Raw genomic sequence first — 18,196 nt, 5'->3', positions numbered from 1 at the left:
CAGACCGGATGGTTGCGATGTGCCGCCTGCTCTGTTTTTTTTTTTTTAATAATATTTATTGAGATTTCAAATAAAAACATATAAACACAAACAACAGTAAAAAACATACACAAACCAACAAAACAAAAACAAGTATAAATTCAAACCTTCTTTTCTATACCTAATTTCTCCGACCTCCTCACACCTCCCCCTTCTGTATTCTAATCTAATTTATTTTATCAGCAAATCCATTCCCATATTTCCCATAGTTTTTACAAATTCTATTCTTTTTCCTTAAACAACGCCCCTGTAAACCACTGATTTTTAAACCCATATCTTTCTAGCCTTCATTAATTTTATAATGTTTATTAAGATAGTCTTTAAACTTCTTCCAATCTTCTTCCACTGTCTCTTTGTCCTGGTCTCGGATTCTGCCGGTCATCTCTGCCAGTCCCATGTAGTCTGTCATCTTCATCTGCCATTCTTCCAAGGTGGGTAGATCTGGTGTCTTCCAATACTTTGCAATAAGAATCCTTGCTGCTGTAGTAGCATACATGATAAAAGTTCTATCCTTCATAGCTTTGGTTGGCATGCATACTTATGGTATGACAAGGTAAAGGTGTACAAAAGTTTTAAAAACCATATTGTGAGGAAAGCATTGTATAATGTTTGGATTAGATATAAAGATCTGCTGGAAAGTAAAACCCCTAGGTGGGTATCACCAATGGAAGCTAGGGAAGTAAAAAAGCTTAATATGGACTCTAAATGGCCAAAATATCATGAAATTTTAGAATATGATGGTGAAAGGGTGAAACTTCAGAGTTATGAGAAACTAAAGCCTAAGGTTCGAGATTGGTTGCATTACCATCAGATAAATGAGACATTTAAACAGGACAGAAAAATAGGATTTCAGAAAGAGAAGTCAAAACTAGAAACAGAACTGTTGGAATCCAATACTAAGAACTTATCAAAAATGTATAACTTGCTGTTGAAATGGAATACACAGGATGAAACGGTGAAATCAGCAATGATTAAATGGGCACAAGATATTGGTCATGATATTATGTTTGCTGACTGGGAACAGTTATGGACCACTGGTATCAAATTTACTGCATGTAATGCTTTAAAAGAAAATATTATGAAAATGATCTATCGGTGGTACATGACCCCAGTCAAGCTTGCAAAAATTTACCACTTGCCTAATAATAAGTGTTGGAAATGTAATGAGACTGAAGGCACTTTCTACCACCTTTGGTGGACCTGCCCAAAGGTTAAAGCTTTCTGGGAAATGATCTATAATGAAATTAAGAAGGTCCTTAAGTGGACTTTTCCTAAGAAACCAGAGGCTTTCCTCTTGGGCATGGTTGGCCAAGTGGTGTTAAAGAAGGACAGGAATTTTTTTATGTATGCCACTACAGCAGCAAGAATTCTACTGGCAAAGTATTGGAAGACGCAAGAACTACCTACTCTGGAAGAATGGCAAACAAAGGTGATTGACTTTATGGGACTGGCCGAGATGACGGGCAGAATCCGTGACCAGGGGAAAAAGACAGTGGAAGAGGACTGGAAGAAATTTAAAATATATCTTAAAAATAATTGTAAAATTGAGGAATGTTAAGATGTCAGGGGGTAAGAGGTAAAGAATTGCAGCAGTAATTAAAAAAACTAAAGGAATCTTTATGAAAGGGAATTAAGATAATGGACCTAAGGGTTGCTAAAGAACTATTAAACAAGGATGCAGGGATGGGGAGGTATGGGGAAGTCAAAAGAAAGAAGGGTATGAAATGATGAGATTGAAATTATACTGTTTTGTATTGTTTTTGTTATCTATCTGAAAAATGAATAAAAATTATTAAAAAAAAATAAATAAATAAAAGTTCTATCCTTCTTTAACACCACATGGCTAACCATACCCAGGAGAAAGGCCTCTGGTTTCTTCAGGAAGGTATATTTAAATACCTTTTTCATTTCATTATATATCATTTCCCAGAAAGCCTTAATCCTTGGGCATGTCCACCAGAGGTGAAAGAATGTACCTTCACTTTCTTTACATTTCCAGCATTTGTTATCTGATAAGTGGTAAATTTTTGCAAGCTTTTCTCTCTCAAGGCATTACATGCCGTGAATTTCATACCAGTGGTCCACAACCTTTCCCAGTCAGCGAACATAATGTTGTGTCCAATATCTTGTGCCCACTTAATCATAGCTGGTTTAACTGTTACGATGTGCCGCCTGCTCTGGGTGGAGTGACATTCCCTTGGAAGGAGCAGGTATGTCGCTCAGGGATATTTGTGAATTCATCTGTGCCACTCGAGACTCAAGTGGACTCAAGATTGAAAAAAAAGAAAATTGGAAATTATTTATGTATGTAACAACAGTGGCAAGAATTACAGTGGTATCTCTGGTTGCGAACGGGATCCATGCTGCACCCCACAGTCGCCTTAACCTTAGACTTAGTCGCCTTAACCTTAGACTGGACTTAACCATCCAGGGGTCCTTTACCTTTACCTTTATTTACCTATTACCTGAAGGAGCATCTCCACCCCATAGTTCTGCCGGGACACTGAGGTCCAACTCCGAGGGCCTTCTGGCGGTTCCCTCGCTGCGAGAAGCAAGGTTGCAGGGAACAAGGCAGAGGGCCTTCTCGGTAGTGGCGCCTGACCTGAGGAACATCCTCCCACCAGATGTCAAAAAGAAAAACAACTACCAGACTTTTAGAAGACATCTGAAGGCAGCCCTGTTCAGGGAAGCTTTTAAGGTTTAATAAACGATTGTATTTTAATATTCCGTTGGAAGCCACCCAGAGTGGCTGGGGAAACCCAGCCAGATGGGTGGGGTATAAATAATAAATTATTATTATTATTATTATTATTATTATTATCATTATTATTGAATAGGACATTCCTATTTTCTTTGGAGAAATGTTGGGAGGGTATGTAATAACTAGCGGCGACTCTCCAAGCTTTGGGGTAGAGGTTTCTCCTATCCCCACCTGGAGATGCCAAATCTGGAACCTTGTGTATGGGAAAGCAGTTGCGCTGCCCTTTCCCCTGTGACTCAGCCATGGCCCTTCCCTTAGGGGAGAGGGGTTTCTTAACCCTTTCCCCTGGAGCTGTTCTTTCCTGCCTAAAACCACCAGCCTCCGAGCTGCTTTGAACCCCACTGTGGTAGGAAACATACATAGCTACACATGTCTTTTCCACAGTGAGGAGAAGACGTCTGTGGGCATGTGCGATTTTCAGTGGTGGTGGGAAAGCAGGCTGGGAGGTAAGGGTTTAGAAGCTCCTCTCCCTCTTCCTGTGACAATCTTCCACTTCAGATTGCAACCTCGGGGGCTGCAGAAAAAATGGAACCACACAACTATAGGTAACACATCACGTCATGCTTAGCAAGTATGTGGTTTAGAGGTGTTGTGCCCCTCCCACCAGTCATTTCTCCCCAGCAAGCACACGCAACTGCTGAAAAGCGCTGCGTTTTGTGGGAAAGTGTTATTACAAAACTCTCTGCAAAAGCGTGCCTTTCATTGTTTTAAATCTGAAGTGCCGGTTTTGTTCAAGCCGATCCAGAAAAACTTAATTGTCCTGCGGCAACAATTCAAAAGGAAAATCACCGGGAATTCCCCGGGGGGGGGGCACAGGCTGCCTTCTCTATAACTACAGTGGTACCTCAGGTTACATACGCTTCAGGTTACATACGCTTCAGGTTACAGACTCCGCCAACCCAGAAATATTACCTCAGGTTTAGAACTTTGCTTCAGGATGAGAACAGAAATCGTGCTCCGGCGGTGCCGCGGCAGCAGGAGACCCCATTAGCTAAAGTGGTGCTTCAGGTTAAGAACAGTTTCAGGTTAAGAACGGACCTCCGGAACGAATTAAGTACTTAACCTGAGGTACCACTGTATTTAACAAATGGTTATAGATCTATAGATCCATCCATAGATCTTCAAGGTGATGTACACGCAGCTTCTAAAACAATGCGAAGATAAAATATTTCAACAAACGGAAACAAAAAACCACCCAAATCTGTAAAGAGATACGAATAGAAGAAATTGAAAATGGGAAAGACGGGAACATATTATTTGCTCTAAAAAGTTCAAGAGAACAGAACGGTGCCTGGGAGAGAACAGTGTTGATGCAAGCCAGGCAGATATGCATGGGAAGGTTGTCAAAACTCTCAGGGTGCCAACACATGAAATGTCCCGTCCTGGATAGGCACAGCTTAAGGTAGGGCACATGGAACAGGTTGTCAGAGAACGGTCTCAGCAGATAGTCTAGTCCAGGTTTTCCCAAACTTGGGCCTTCAGCTCTTTTTGGACTACAAGTCCCATCATCCTTCACTAGCAGGACCAGTGGTCAGGGATGGGAATCATAGTACAAAAGCAGCTGGAGACCCAAGTTTGGGAAACGCTGGTCTAGTCCATGCAGGGAAAGGTGAGCCCTCAAGACCCCTGGACCCAGATAGAGCTTAGCTTAATAGCAGCACTTTTAATTAGCAAAGGATTTTAAATACTGGCAAAATAGGCTCTGTACAGCAGGTCCCAGTTAGCAGCCCATATCCTGAACGAGATGAAATTTCCTATTTATTTATTTATCTATCTATTCCATTTATTTATTTTTACCTCAAAGGAAACCTTCAAATCAGTGGCGTAGCGTGGGGGGTGCAGGGGGGGCCGGCTGCACCGGGCGCAACATCTGGGGGTTAGGGTTAGGGGGCGCAAATTCACGGGTTAGGGGGCGCAAATCCACGGGTTAGGGGGCGCAAATTACTTGCCTTGCCCCGGGTGCTGACAACCCACGCTACGCCACTGCTTCAAATTGCTGCATGTGTGCTAGATGCGACATCGAAGAGATCTTAACTTCCAGAGCCAAAGGAAGAGCCTCAAATCTGAAGGATGGCAGTTCTGGTAATTTACAGCAGCAACCTTTCAACATCCTCAACAGTTTCTCCAAAAGACAAAATAGGAACAAGGTTCTAGTTTACAGTTTCCCGCCCCCCCTTTAACATTTTGTGCTGTAATCTGGAAAGACTTTGCAAATTGCATCTGATACACAGCAACCGCAGTTCTGCCCCGTGGCTGTACAACTTCCCATCTACACATTTTTTATCAATTAATTAATCACCCAGCAATTAATAGGTCATTGTGATACAGTTTACGGCCTGAAACGAGGTTGCACACACCAACAGCACCTTTTGGCTAGTGCCCATGACATCACTCGCCATAAGCAACACAACCCACTCCGCCCTCAGTACGCAGGTGCCTGCACCACAACATTTTCCTATGCGATACTTAAATCTGGTGTGAAATGAGAAGGCAAACCGTGCATGCCGGCCGGCCTCGCGTTACCGATGTTCACAATGCAGCGCACGTGCTTTTTTTGTGTGCCAGGAGGTGTTTCTAACACCACGTGCGAGAACTTCCTCAGCTGACAAAGAAGCTAAATTACAAAGCGAAGGGTGGGAAGGGCCTGATGGGCTGCATCTCTGGCAGAAGCCACAGATCTGAACCACACGTTGTGCTTTGGGGAGTGTGGTGCCGCCGCAAAAACCTGCAACCAGCTCCCATGCCACACGGATTTTGGACAGTGGAGTGCAGACCTCAGCAGGGAGGAGGGTGGGGGGCAAAACTAGCATGATTTGGATCTGCCTGCCATTAGCTCTGGCGCCACCTACTGTTAGCCTCCCCGCCTTCCGCCCTACCAGTCCCAAGGGGCACCAGGCCACTGCTGATTATATTGTTATGAGTTGCGGGGGGGGGGGGCAGGGAGGAAGTAGTCTGCACGCAAGATCCGTCTAAACCCTGGAACCGGCAAGTGTTAAAATATAAGCCAGGCTAGCTTCGTGGGACGCGGGTGGTACTGTGGGTTAAACCACAGAGCCTAGGACTTGCCAATCAGAAGGTTGGCGGTTTGAATGCCCACGACGGGGTGAGCTCCCGTTGCTCAGTCCTTGCTCCTGCCAACCTAGCAGTTCGAAAGCACGTCAAAGCGCAAGTAGATAAATAGGTACCGCTCTGGCGGGAAAGTAAAAGGCGTTTCTGTGCACTGCTCTGGTTCGCCAGAAGCGGCTTAGTCATGCTGGCCACGTGACCCGGAAGCTGTACGCTGGCTCCCTCAGCCAATAAAGCGAGATGAGCGCCGCTACCCCAGAGTCGTCCGCAACTGGACCTAATGGTAAGGGGTCCCTTTACCTTTACCTTTTTAGCTTCCTGTGTCAAGGCGATCGCCTGGGTGATGGGCCATTAAGAGAACAAAGGAGAGGGGGCTCTGTGCTAGACGTCAGAGTTAGAAGGATAAAGCCTAGGTGGGGAGTTGGCAGTGATGTGGGCCAGATGTAAAGCCGCAAGCTGGAAGAAGACAGGCAGAGCCATGCTTGATTTCTGTTTGAATCCAAGGCTGCGGCTATAGGAGAAACAAGACCCTTTCAGGGTGTTGATGCTGTGAACCCTTCCATCGTAGACTCAGGTTGTATATATGTGTAAATAAACCACATATCCTAAAGACACCAGAGTCTCTGCTGTGCCACATTCCAAAAGTAAACATGGACCCTAGGTAAAGTGCCCAGAATCTCACAATAGAGAAGCTTGCTTACTCAAAAATAAAACCAGTTTTGCTTCTAGTTTGTTTGGCACTGTGACCTAAATGCCACATGTGAAACTAGCCTTTGCACATCCCTTTCCATACTCGTGAAAACAAGCCAGACAAGCACCAGGCAGGCATGTCCCAAGAGGCAATCTGGCCCCCCTCCTGGGTGCAAATTTGTACAGGTGCGAATTTGTACAGTGCCATCCCAAGAAGCGAGTTTCAATAAGCTCTGATGTGGCTGCAATCCTGCACACTTACCTGGAGTTAAGACTGCTTCTACGCTGGCGTCCTTCAGCACTGCTAAGCTGCTTCTCTTTGGCACTTAGCTGAAAGTGGGATGAAAAAAGGTGATCCTCAGAATGCTTCCTATCAGCTAAGACCCTTTTGTAATGTTTACTCAAAGGTCTGCCCTATTCAGCAAAGGACTCTTCCAGTGTTAAGAAAAATCTTCCTACTTTCAATCTCAGCCTGTTTTATTGCTTCCTGCTGAGTGAGGCAAACTGCTTAATATCCTTTGAACAGCTTGTCTTAATTCTCCCTTATTGTCCATTTCTGGGGGAGTTCATTATATGTGTGTGGATATACAGTGGATGCATGGGTTTGTGAACGTGATCCGTGCAGGAGGCATGTTCGCACCCTGCAGCATTCACAACCCGCAATGACGCATCTGCGTCTGCGCAAAGCGCAATTTAGCGCTTCTGCACATGTGTGACCGCTGAAACCCAGAAGTAACCCGTTCTGGTACTTCCGGGTTTCGGCGGTCCATAACCCAAAAATCGCAACCTGAAGTGCCTGTAAACCAAGGTATGACTGTATGGTGTTTTAGCCTATGTGCTGCCAGAGCACAAATATTATACACATACATATTATATACAATTGGACCTTGGCTCCCAAACAAATCGGCTCCCGAACGATCGAAACCCAGAAGTGAGTGTTCCAGTTTCCAAATGATTTTTGGAAGCTAAAGATCCCGCAACACCTCTCAAGTGGGCGCCATCGCCATTCTAAGAGAACAAGGGAGAAGTTCATGGTGAGTTCCAGCACCCAGTGGCGTAGCGTGGGTTGTCAGCACCCGGGGCAAGGCAAGTAATTTGCGCCCCCTAACCCGTGGATTTGCGCCCCCTAACCCTAACCCCCAGATGTTGCGCCCGGTGCGGCCGGCCCCCCCCTGCACCCCCCACGCTACGCCACTGCCAGCACCTCTTTTTTTAGAAAAATGACACTACAGTCAGACCTCGAGTTGAATGTGCTTCGGGTTGAGCGCATTCGAGTTGCGCTCTGCAGCAACCCGGAAGTAACGGAGCGCATTACTTCTGGGTTTCGCCACTCGTGCATGCGCAGACGCTCAAAATGGCGTCACATGCACGCGGCAAAACGTGACGGGGCTCCGGAACAGATCCCGTTCGCATCCCGAGGTACCACTGTAGCTGGCTACACATGCGCCTGTTCAATGAGACATTTGGGCTTTCCTCCCCTTCTCTTAAGTGAATGGGTGGTTTTTAATGAGGGACTGAAAAGGGAAGAGACACATCATTGAAATGAGCGCCCTGGAATAGTCGCCTTTCGAAGGGCAGCACGTGAACCGCGTTTAGCCCCATGCGCGACAATGGCATCTTTACAAAACCGGAACCGGTCAGACATTTGGAGGCGAGCCAGGATTCGGGAAATCGTTGCAAAGGCGGAAACTCACGACATTGGAAAGGCGGGGCTGACCTTTCTCTTCTGTTTGGCAGCTGCCCAAAAGGAGTGGGAGGGAGGGGGATAAAAAAAAATAAGGGAGGGGAATAACTTTCATTTCAGGAACAAAATAAAAAAAATTCCTTCCAGTAGCACCTTAGAGACCAGCTAAGTTTGTTACTGGTATGAGCTTTCGTGTGCATGCACACTTCTTCAGATAGTTTCAGGGAACCCCTAAGCAAAGACCACATCCCACTCTCACCTTAATTGTCCCACCAAACAAGCCGCTCCTCTTCTGTATATTTTACTCGACAGTAAAGCTTCTGCCCCCAGTTTGATAAACTCTACTCCCAAGGAAAAGCCGACCGCCTTGCAACAAGCTCCTACTACATTTACTATGAAACCGTCGGGTCCAGTAAAGTTCTACAGGGCTAAATCCAACCTTAGGCGTACTTACTCACGAGGAAGCCCCGTTGCACTCAATGGGGGGAAAACACCTGACTTCCAGGTACACAGAGTCAGGACCGGGCTGCAGCCGGGCGCAACCTCCCTGCTGGTTTCCATTGCGCATTCGCTCCGAAGCAAATCCCACCCGGCTCTCCGCTGCTCCGCTCCCCCAAGCGCGCGTTGCTTCCGGCGGAGGAGGGCTGCGGCCGCGCAGTGCGACCCGTGTCCTCCTCCTACACACGTTCATTGGCAAGCCAGCGTCGAGTGGGGCTGCCCCCGCTTTCTATTAAAAACCGCTCTGAGAAATTCAGGAAGGGATTTTTGTCCAGTGCCAAATTGCCAAGAGCTCATTTCGCCCCCATGCATTTGATGACGGCTCCTGGTTTTTTAAAAGTGCAACAAGGAGGAGGCGTGACGGTAGCTGAATGGAGGGGGGGGCTTTCTTTTTGGGGTTGAGGTTCCCCCCCTCCCATAAACTGGAGTGCTTGCTTTGCCCCCGCGCGTAGCGTTGCCACCTGTGATTGTCTCCTATTTCAATGCAAAATGCTGCCTCCTGTATTGATAGTATTGTTTTACATATTCCAAGTCTTCTCTCTGTGTGTCTGTCTGCCAAGTTAGGGATCCTCTCCAAATGCGTGTCTGAAAGGTCATGCATTTAAGCTCTGGGTAGCCAAGGACAGACAGATTTATAAATTCATGTGTATGTTTGTGTGACAAATTCCAGAGGGGCCATTTCGTTAGGCTGCAATTATGGGCATAGCCAGAATTTATTTGGAGGTGGGACAAACCTGGACAGCATCTTAAAAAGCAGAGACATCACCTTGCCAACAAAGGTCCGTATAGTAAAAGCTATGGTTTTCCCAGTAGTGATGTATGGAAGTGAGAGCTGGACCATGAGGAAGGCTGAGCGCTGAAGAATGGATGCTTTTGAATTATGGTGCTGGAGGAGACTCTTGAGAGTCCCATGGACTGCAAGAAGATCAAACGTATTCTAGCCCTGAGTGCTCACTGGAAGGGCAGATCGTGAAGCTGAGGCTCCAATACTTTGGCCACCTCATGAGAAGAGAAGACTCCCTGGAAAAGACCCTGATGTTGGGAAAGATGGAGGGCACAAGGAGAAGGGGACGACAGAGGACAAGATGGTTGGATAGTGTTCTCGAAGCTACCAGCATGAGTTTGACCAAACTGCGGGAGGCAGTGGAAGACAGGAGTGCCTGGCGTGCTCTGGTCCATGGGGTCACGAAGAGTCAGACACGACTAAACGACTAAACAAAAACAACATTTGGGGGTGGGAGTGGCAGGCTTTATGTTAGGGGGAGGCAGAACCGAGTTATCTGCGACGCAGCTGGTCAGTTAAGTATTTTTATTTCTTTATTTACTTGATGGAGGGGGCAGCTGCCTCCTCTGCACCCCCCTGGCTCGCTTATGGCTGCAATTGATTGCTCTGAGGTCACTTTTTTTTAAAAAAAATCGCCCCTGTCCTGTATTTTGCATGAAAAGAGGTGGCTACCCTACTGCAGCCTCACAGCATACTTGCACCGGTGCACTGACGTTGCAGGTGTTGTAAACAAAAATTGGCCTTTTCCCTTATGGGGTATCCAAGAGCCCATATAGAGTCCTTACATAGGTTCCCTATTGGTAGGAGAAGATAACAGAGGCCAACCAGAGAATGTTGAGAAGCAAAGCAGCTAGTAAGCTTGATCTTTATTGATCTGTTGCAACAGGGTGCTCCCCTCACCCGCAGGAAAGGAGGAGGAACCCAGAAAAATGGCACACAAGCCCTTATAAAGACTTTTGAAATTGCCACCCTGTAGATCAAGACCACCCCCAGAAACATCATACATCCATCACAGAAGGGGTGTAACCTAAGACCACCCCCCAGATACATCATACCTACATCACAAAAAAGGCGGTCTAAAACAGAAATTTTGAATGTTGTTTTTCTCCTGTCGTTGTTTATCTCCTGTCTGGCAGGTTCCTTGATTGCATTGCCTGGGTAGCCTGGCCAGTCTTTTGTAATGATAAATACTTAGTTCCTGGGCCAGGTCACAGGCTCACACCCTATTCAAACACAGACATACCCTTAAGACAGGATTTGTTAGGAAAGAGACAATGGAGAGGTTTCCCACTTTGACCTTGCAGAGAAAACATTTGCTCAGTTTAGGAATCAAAACAGTTCCAGGTCGGTCTTCCTGTGCTGATCTATGTAGTGCTTGGTTGGTACACTTATGAACATTTGTTGTTGTTGTTTAGTCCTTTAGTCATGTCCGACTCTTTGTGACCCCCTGGACCAGAGCACGCCAGGCACTCCTCTCTTCCACTCCCTCCCACAGTTTGGTCAAACTCATGCTGGTAGCTTCAAGAACACTGTCCAACCATCTCGTCCTCTGTCGTCCCCTTCTCCTTGTGCCCTCCATCTTTCCCAACATCAGGGTCTTTTCCAGGGAGTCTTCTCTTCTCATGAGGTGGCCAAAGTATTGGAGCCTCAGCTTCACGAGCTGTCCTTCCAGTGAGCACTCAGGTTTGATCTTCTTGCAGTCCATGGGACTCTCAAGAGTCTCCTCCAGCACCATAATTCAAAAGCATCCATTCTTCGGCGATCAGCCTTCTTTATGGTCCAGCTCTCACTTCCATACATTATGAACATTACCATATATCTAAGGCCCTAAAATTCCTATCACACAGGCGGCCGGCGGCGTTGCAAGGCTGCTCTCCCTGCCCCTCTTTTCCCACTGGGGACAAAGGCCGCGGCGCTGCTCCCCTCCCCTGGCAGCCCCAGCCAGCCCCACCCTGCTCCGTAGCAACGCCGCGCATTGCTCCGGCGCGCAGTGCGGGGGAGCCTCGCGCGTCCTTGGGCGTGTAGTATTTTGGGTTCGGAGGCGTCTATTTTTAGCCCCATTGATGGCTGGGATTCCGACGACGTCAACGGAGCCCGGCCTTGACGTCACGGAGGCTCCTTCCAAGCCGGGGCGGGGAGGCGGGGTTTGCAGAAAGTCAAGCGGCGCACGGATGGAGAGCGAGCAGCCCGGGCGAGCGCGCAGGGGGCGGGAGGCGGCGGCGGCGGCGGCGGCGGAGAAGCGGGTCAGGGACCCATCGCGTGGGTGGGGGGCGGGCTGGGGGCTCGGCATGGCTCCGGAGGCCGCGGCCCAGACCCCAACACCGGACTGCCCGCCTGGGGAAGAGCGCGGAGAGCGGGGGAAGCAGGGGTGCCAATGGAGGACCGCCAGCGACAGCCAGGTGAGATGTGGGGAAGAGGCGCGTCGGTGGCGGGGAAGACCGATTTTCCTTTCTCTCTCGGAAGCATAGGAACCAACTCCTAGGGGAGGAGATCCCTTCGCCCCCCCCCCCCCGCAATAAAATATTTGAGGGGGCCACCTCCCCAAAAAGTTGATGGGCATTGACATTAAAATAGTCCCTTGTGATCGATTATGTGGGGCAGGACTCACCTGCCCCCCACTCAATATTTTGTTCAAGTTGGCACCATGGGCGTATCTAGGGAGGCGGGGGGACGACAGCTGCCCCTCCCCTAAATCAAGTAGATACATAAAATACTTAACTAACTGAGCAATTGCCTCGCAGGTAGCTTGGTTCGGCTCCCCCAACATAAATCCTGCCCCCCTCCCCCGCAATATAAATCCTGGCTACACCTATGGGTGGCAGCCCTGCTGGGAAGGCAAAGCAATGCCTGGCTACACAGAAGTAAATCCCACTGTTTTCTGTGGGGTTTACTCCTAGGTACCTGCAATGGCGTTTTAGAAAACCTACATAAGGACTGGTTTAGTTGATCATAGTTTTTAATGTCTCTGGGTTCTACTGAGAGATCTCCTGCATAAAGCTGCATTCTTTCCTACAGTGAGCAGGTATTATTGTAGGGCAGCCCAACCATAGCTGTCAACGTTTCCCTTTTTTTAATTCCCTTATTCCGAATAGAATTCCTCGCAAGAAAAGGGAAAAGTTGGCAGCTAAGAGCCCAACCATTCTCACTTGAATAACAATATATGGGATATTAGAAGGGTTCTGGCCACCTGACTACTGCTGTATCATTTTTCTTTCTCTTTGGAGTTGTCAACGGCCAGGCTAGTTCTGGTCTTGCCTTTCTACAAGATTGTTCCTATTAAGGGGGGAATGTTTCCCCTCCCGTTCCAGTAAGTGAGCTGAATTTGCAAACTGAGATGCTTTCAGTCAGTGTAGATCTCCTTCATGCAGTTTGGCACTCTGTATCCCACCTTGGCATAACAAAACACAACTCTTCTGGCTCCTCTTCTGGAGCTGGGCACATATGTCGGAGTGGCCTGCATACTCTGCATTCCACTGGATAGTAGTGTGGGTGTCTAGACTTGTGTTTGGAGTGAAATGAAGATGCTAATTTTGTTTGCATAATGGAAATTTCCTGGGCTACTACAGATTTTGTATTGGTGAACGTGCTGCTTCACAGAGGAGTGGTCACTCTCAAATACATATGCATAGGAGCGAACCTAACACTATAATCTTCAGTATGTTTACTTGAAGGTAGGTCCCACTGAGTTCAGTAGCATATATGCCAAAGCATTCATGTTTAGGATTGAAACCTTTGAACATCACTGTATATGTTGCAGTGGGGGGGGGGATATTTGCTTGGCTGGCAAATGAAGTATTTTTTTCTGTTGCTTCTTCCTCTTGCTAGAGCCTCAGTGCTGATTGCTACATGGACAGCCTAACAAAGCCTTGACAATGCTTCAAAAAAAATATTTTTTTAAAAATGTGGTTGTCCCCAGCAGGATAAACCATTTCGTGCTATATTTTTTTCCTCCGTCATATAGATTTCCTTGAGAATTAGATGGACTGTATGTGTTTGCGTATCTGTAATCACGCTGGCTAAGCACGAAATGTGGTTTTTCTCATAGAATAAATTTAGTTATTAAAAAACAAACCAAGCCCCTAGTACTTGCTGATGCGAAGTTAAGCCAGAAATTGCATGAGCACGGTCGTGTGTGTGTGTGTGTGTGTGTGTGTGTGTGTGTTGGGCAATGGGCATTTAGTGTTTAGTGTAGCTCCTTCCTGTGGAAATGCTGTCTGAACTCACTTTGTTAACTGGTTAACTTCTAGCTGCCTTGGATATTTTTATCCAAGGTGGGGCGTAAGTTTAAGAAATAAATACCGGTAACCCAAATACTGCCTCTTGCCACTTGGTGCAAGTACACACTGCCCTAGATATGGGCTTCAGAAAGTTATGAGATTCCTCTCTCTGTGTGTCTCTGTGTGTTTCTCCCTTTCTCTTTCTTTTCCTCTCTTGCACGCCTCTCACTGGCTGAAGCACTGACAAAGGCCTAGAGAGCACACCTTTTGTCTGGATAGGATAGAGGCTTGGCTCAGAGCAAGTGTTGTTAGTGATGTGCTTCTCCTTTGCGACTGCGCTGCAGGGAACCCTTTCCTGGATGTCAGTTGTGTACACACCCCTTTGGGTGACTTGTGATATTTTCCCATCGGTTGGGCACCGTGATGTACCCAGTTTTTAAGAGAGCTCAATCAGGCATTTTTTTGGTAGCCTAGTGTTGTCCATCTGTTGAATTCTAAACCAATAGTAGAGGATTCTTTGATCTATTTGGCTCTCTATGCTCAACATGCGAGTTTCCAACCTGACCATGGCAGATTGCACGTCTTTGGGTAAACCTAAAAGGACTCTTAAAAAATAATTCTGTGGGGGTTCTGAACCAGAGACCTTTGAGGTACCCCAAACCTCTGCACCATATAAAATCTGGGCCATTGTTTTTGCTTTATACACAGATAGAGCTGGGTTAACCAGATTCCCACCTTTACAAGCAGCGAATTTCAAAATAGCTTTTGCTGATTTAAAGGCTTACAATTTAATATTGGACTTGTGTAAAATACCTTGATCTGGCTGCCCCAGTGCCCACTCTGGCTGGCTGTTCCTGTTGCATGCTTCCTTTTGGTAGGCCAGGGATAGCAGGTCTGTGGGCTTATTGATGTTGCTAAACTCCAGTTCCCATCAGCTCCAGCCAGGATGGCCCATGGTTGGGGATGATGGGGGTTGTAGTCCAATTGGTGTTTGATCCTTGCCCGCAGGTCATGAAAATGGAACTTCAGTTACCGTATTTTTCGCTCTATAAGACGCACCAGACCATAAGTTGCACCTAGTTTTTGGAGGAGGAAAACAAGAAAAAAAATATTCTGAATCTCAGAAGCCAGAACAACAAGAGGGATCACTGCGCAATGAAAGCAGTGAGCCCTCTTGCTGTTCTGGCTTCTGGGATAGCTGCGCAGCCAGCATTCGCTCCATAAGACGCACACACATTTCCCCTTACTTTTTAGAAGGGGAAAAGTGAGTCTTATAGAGCAAAAAATACGGTACTTAGGAGGTCCCCTGCCCTGCATCTTGAATGTCTGGTAGTACCTGACCTCCTCCTGGGTTGCGATGGAGCATTGTCTTTTCATTTGGTTAGGGTTGCCATATTTCAAAAAGTGAAAAAGTTGTTGAGATCTTTTTTGGGCAAAGTTGTTGAGCTTTCCCCATATATGTCCAGGAAATTCCAGAGGTATGGCAGCCCTACATTTGGTGTTTCGGTGCAGATAGCAATGAAAGGTGTTGGCATACGGAAGAGCAGCCTCCCTGCTCTGTTCAACATTGTGCGCATGGCAATTCCGCTTGCACAACTCCAAGTAGGAATTTGGGCCTCGTGATTGATTTGGCACCTCTGGGTAACTGACTCAAGTAGCATTGTTTCAGATCACCTCCCATTGTTGATGATGTTCAACATTTCTCCCATGAAAATAGGGATGACCTGTTCCATAATAATAATAATAACGATGATGATAATAGTGATTTTATTATTTATAGCCCACCCATCTGTCTGGGTTGCCCCAGCCACTCTGGGCGTCTTCCAACATACATAAAGCATAATAAAACATTAAACAAACTTCCTTGTGCAGGGCTGCCTTCAGATTTCTTCTAAAGGTTGTACAGTTCCTTATCTCCTTGTCTTGGGGGTTGCATAATTCCATGCCCTGTGGTGAAAATAGGGACGTCCTAAGGAAAAGTGGGGTATTCTGGGATCAAATCAGGGTCTGGGAGTGTGCCTTAATTGTGCATGTATGTACTTATAATTCAGGCTTTTAATGTGATTTGAGTTTGGTCAGTTTGAGACCAGCAGCACTTTTGATGGACGCTGAAAACGCTGCAACGTTTGGCTGGCGAAACAAGCTCTTTCATAACTGTGCTAAAACAGTCACCAGCCTGCTCAATTGCATCAGGGTTGTCGTGTGTGTTTTTTTATTCCGGCACCAGCCAGCCATTCTGGGACTCCCAAATGCTTCCCCCAGCTTTGGCTAGAAAGTGACGTTTTTAGGAGGTCAACTAGGGAGGGGAAGGGAAAGATTCCTGGTTTAGAAGGGATTCCCCACATGGCCTATATATGGCTCTTGGCGTGTTCTTCCAAGACCTGCTGACGCGAGCCGCTGCCTGTCCAGCTGCTGACGTCCAGCGGTGGGTGGGACACCCCTTACGCTTTCTCTGACGCCGCTGTGGGCTTGGCTTCCTCTGAAACACAAACATGCGTGCATTCAGCGCTCTGACTGCCAAACCCCACTAAGCAGTTCCCGGCCCAGCCCCTGATGATTGAAACCAGCTGTGGGCTGTTGCCCTCCACCGCCACCACTGGCCGCCTGCCAGATGGCTCCTCTTGGCCAAGGTGTTCGCTACACCTGCAGCTTTGCTTCAGATGAAAGAGGGAGAGAGCGAGGGACGGCAGCAAGGAACACCAGTCCGGCTCCCGTGCGATCAAAGGCAACACTCCTTTCAGACAGCAAATAATCTAACCTATGGAACTTTCTGTTACGGGTGAGTCACACTTCGAAGCAAGGATTCCTTTTTCCGGGGGGAACCCAGGAACTAATTGTGGCTACAAGCCTTCTGAGTGTAATAAGACCGATGCTCTTTAGATAGAAGGGCTGAGTTTTTGCCTGGAAAGGAGCTGATGGTTCCATCCACGATTTTATCGAGCTGCATTTTTACTTTTTTGTTTGGTTGTGAGTCACGGGTGTTTTTTTGCAAATAGAAACTGCCTTAAAAAGTTCAGCAAATTAAAATGAGCTGTGAGGAGTGTGCAGGAGAACTATTTACCCTGGAATAAATAATTATGCTAACTGGTTTTTTTATCCAGCGCAGCGGTATTAAAGGGCCCATTCTCCACTCTGCCAAGGGATGCCCAAGGAGCAAGGATGTTAGTTTGGGTCATTGGTGGTGGTTGCCCTGATCTGAGATAAAGGGACCCCTGACCATTAGGTCCAGTCGTGACCGACTCTGGGGTTGCGGCGCTCATCTCGCTTTACTGGCCGAGGGAGCCAGTGTACAGCTTCCGGGTCATGTGGCCAGCATGACTAAGCCGCTTCTGGTGAACCAGAGCAGTGCACAGAAACGCCGTTTACCTTCCCGACAGAGCGGTACCTATTTATCTACTTGCACTTCAATGTGCTTTTGAACTGCTAGGTTGGCAGGAGCAGGGACCGAGCAACGGAAGCTCACCCTGTCGCGGGGATTCGAACCGCTGACCTTCTGATCGGCAAGTCCTAGGCTCTGTGGTTTAACCCACAGCGCCACCCGCTTAAAGGAGGGGTGAAGAATGTGCAGCTTTCCAAATGTTGTTGGACTACAGTTCCCATTATCCCTGACCATCTGGCCAGGGCTGATTGGAGTTGGAGTCCAGCAGCAATCCAGATATCAACATTAGACTATGAGACTATTTCCCCCACCCACCCTTCAACCAGACCTGAGCAAATAGAAAAGATCAACAGTTTGGCCGCCCTGATTATGTGAGAGGGGATGGGTACAATTACTACGAAGGATGTATGGTTTCCTAAACACAAGACGGCCTTTATTGCAAATCCGGACTCTTCCTCTTAACGGTGTTGCTTTTCTTGGAAGTTCTCTCCAAAACCCAGTTTGACATGTTCGTACACTTTGTCCTCTACCTGTGTTCCTGTGCCAGGAAAGATGCATTTACTTTCTGCCAGTCAAAATGCTCTCGGCAGGACTCCCTGGATACATTTGCCGCAGGTGTACATTGCCTAAGGGAAGGGAACTTCCTGAACAATAAAGAAGTCATTTGGGGTCAGGACGCTTTGGAGAAGGCCTCTCTTCTTTAGTTTTTCCTTCTGTAGAAGCGGTGAGAGCTATCTCCTGCTTCTCTCCAAACAGATTTAAGAGACGCCTCTCCTTCAGTGATGGGCTTTACATACTGACTTCAGTTCTGACTCCGCCACAAATTTTCCCCGTGAGCACAGAACCGCCAACGTCAAAATAATTTTGCTTCCTGGAGAGACTTTACCAGAATTTTGTCATGAATCAGTGGAAGCAGTGGGCTGGGCGATTCAAGATTCACTGGCCTGAATTGAATCTAACAGATACACAGGCCCAGCGACTGATCAGAGAGAGAACGTTAGATAAAGCACAATTGCTGAAACTAAGCACGACACAAACGTGTACTAACCTAGAAAGGAGAAGTGCTGGGTGCCACCTG

General features: G+C 47.2%; 3 protein-coding genes across 9 annotated transcripts in view; 2 read left to right on the top strand and 1 right to left on the bottom strand.

Moving 5' to 3' along the window:
- LOC307210501 (uncharacterized protein) overlaps nt 1–8,949 on the bottom strand; it is an 80,779-nt gene extending 71,830 nt beyond the window's left edge. For 3 of the 6 annotated variants that reach the window (XR_013836030.1, XR_013836031.1, XR_013836033.1), the window contains exons 1-2: nt 8,695–8,949; nt 6,819–6,886 (exon numbers count right to left, since the gene is read on the bottom strand). Coding sequence is in view for 1 of the 6 variants with exons in the window: in XM_079966443.1 (XP_079822569.1) it covers nt 8,695–8,801 (107 nt within the window). In the remaining 5 variants the exon portion in view is untranslated. The remainder of the gene's footprint in view (nt 1–6,818; nt 6,887–8,694) is intronic. The other 3 variants (XR_013836032.1, XM_079966443.1, XR_013836034.1) reach the window with 2 other exon arrangements.
- ACVRL1 (activin A receptor like type 1) overlaps nt 1–18,196 on the top strand; it is a 261,538-nt gene that overhangs the window by 213,290 nt on the left and 30,052 nt on the right. The gene's annotated exons all lie outside the window — the stretch shown is intronic.
- NR4A1 (nuclear receptor subfamily 4 group A member 1) overlaps nt 11,770–18,196 on the top strand; it is a 41,629-nt gene continuing 35,202 nt past the window's right edge. Inside the window, exon 1 of one of the 2 annotated variants that reach the window (XM_079966385.1) lies at nt 11,770–11,921. In XM_079966385.1, coding sequence (XP_079822511.1) covers nt 11,897–11,921 — 25 coding nt within the window. In that variant the 5' untranslated portion in view covers nt 11,770–11,896. Of the gene's footprint in view, nt 11,922–16,319; nt 16,519–18,196 lie in introns of those variants that run through there. The other variant, XM_079966386.1, reaches the window with a different exon arrangement.

This window comes from Podarcis cretensis (assembly GCF_951804945.1).
Source record: "Podarcis cretensis genome assembly, chromosome: 2".
In the NCBI taxonomy this organism is placed as follows: domain Eukaryota; kingdom Metazoa; phylum Chordata; class Lepidosauria; order Squamata; family Lacertidae; genus Podarcis; species Podarcis cretensis.
This window is presented reverse-complemented; position numbering and strand designations above follow the sequence as displayed.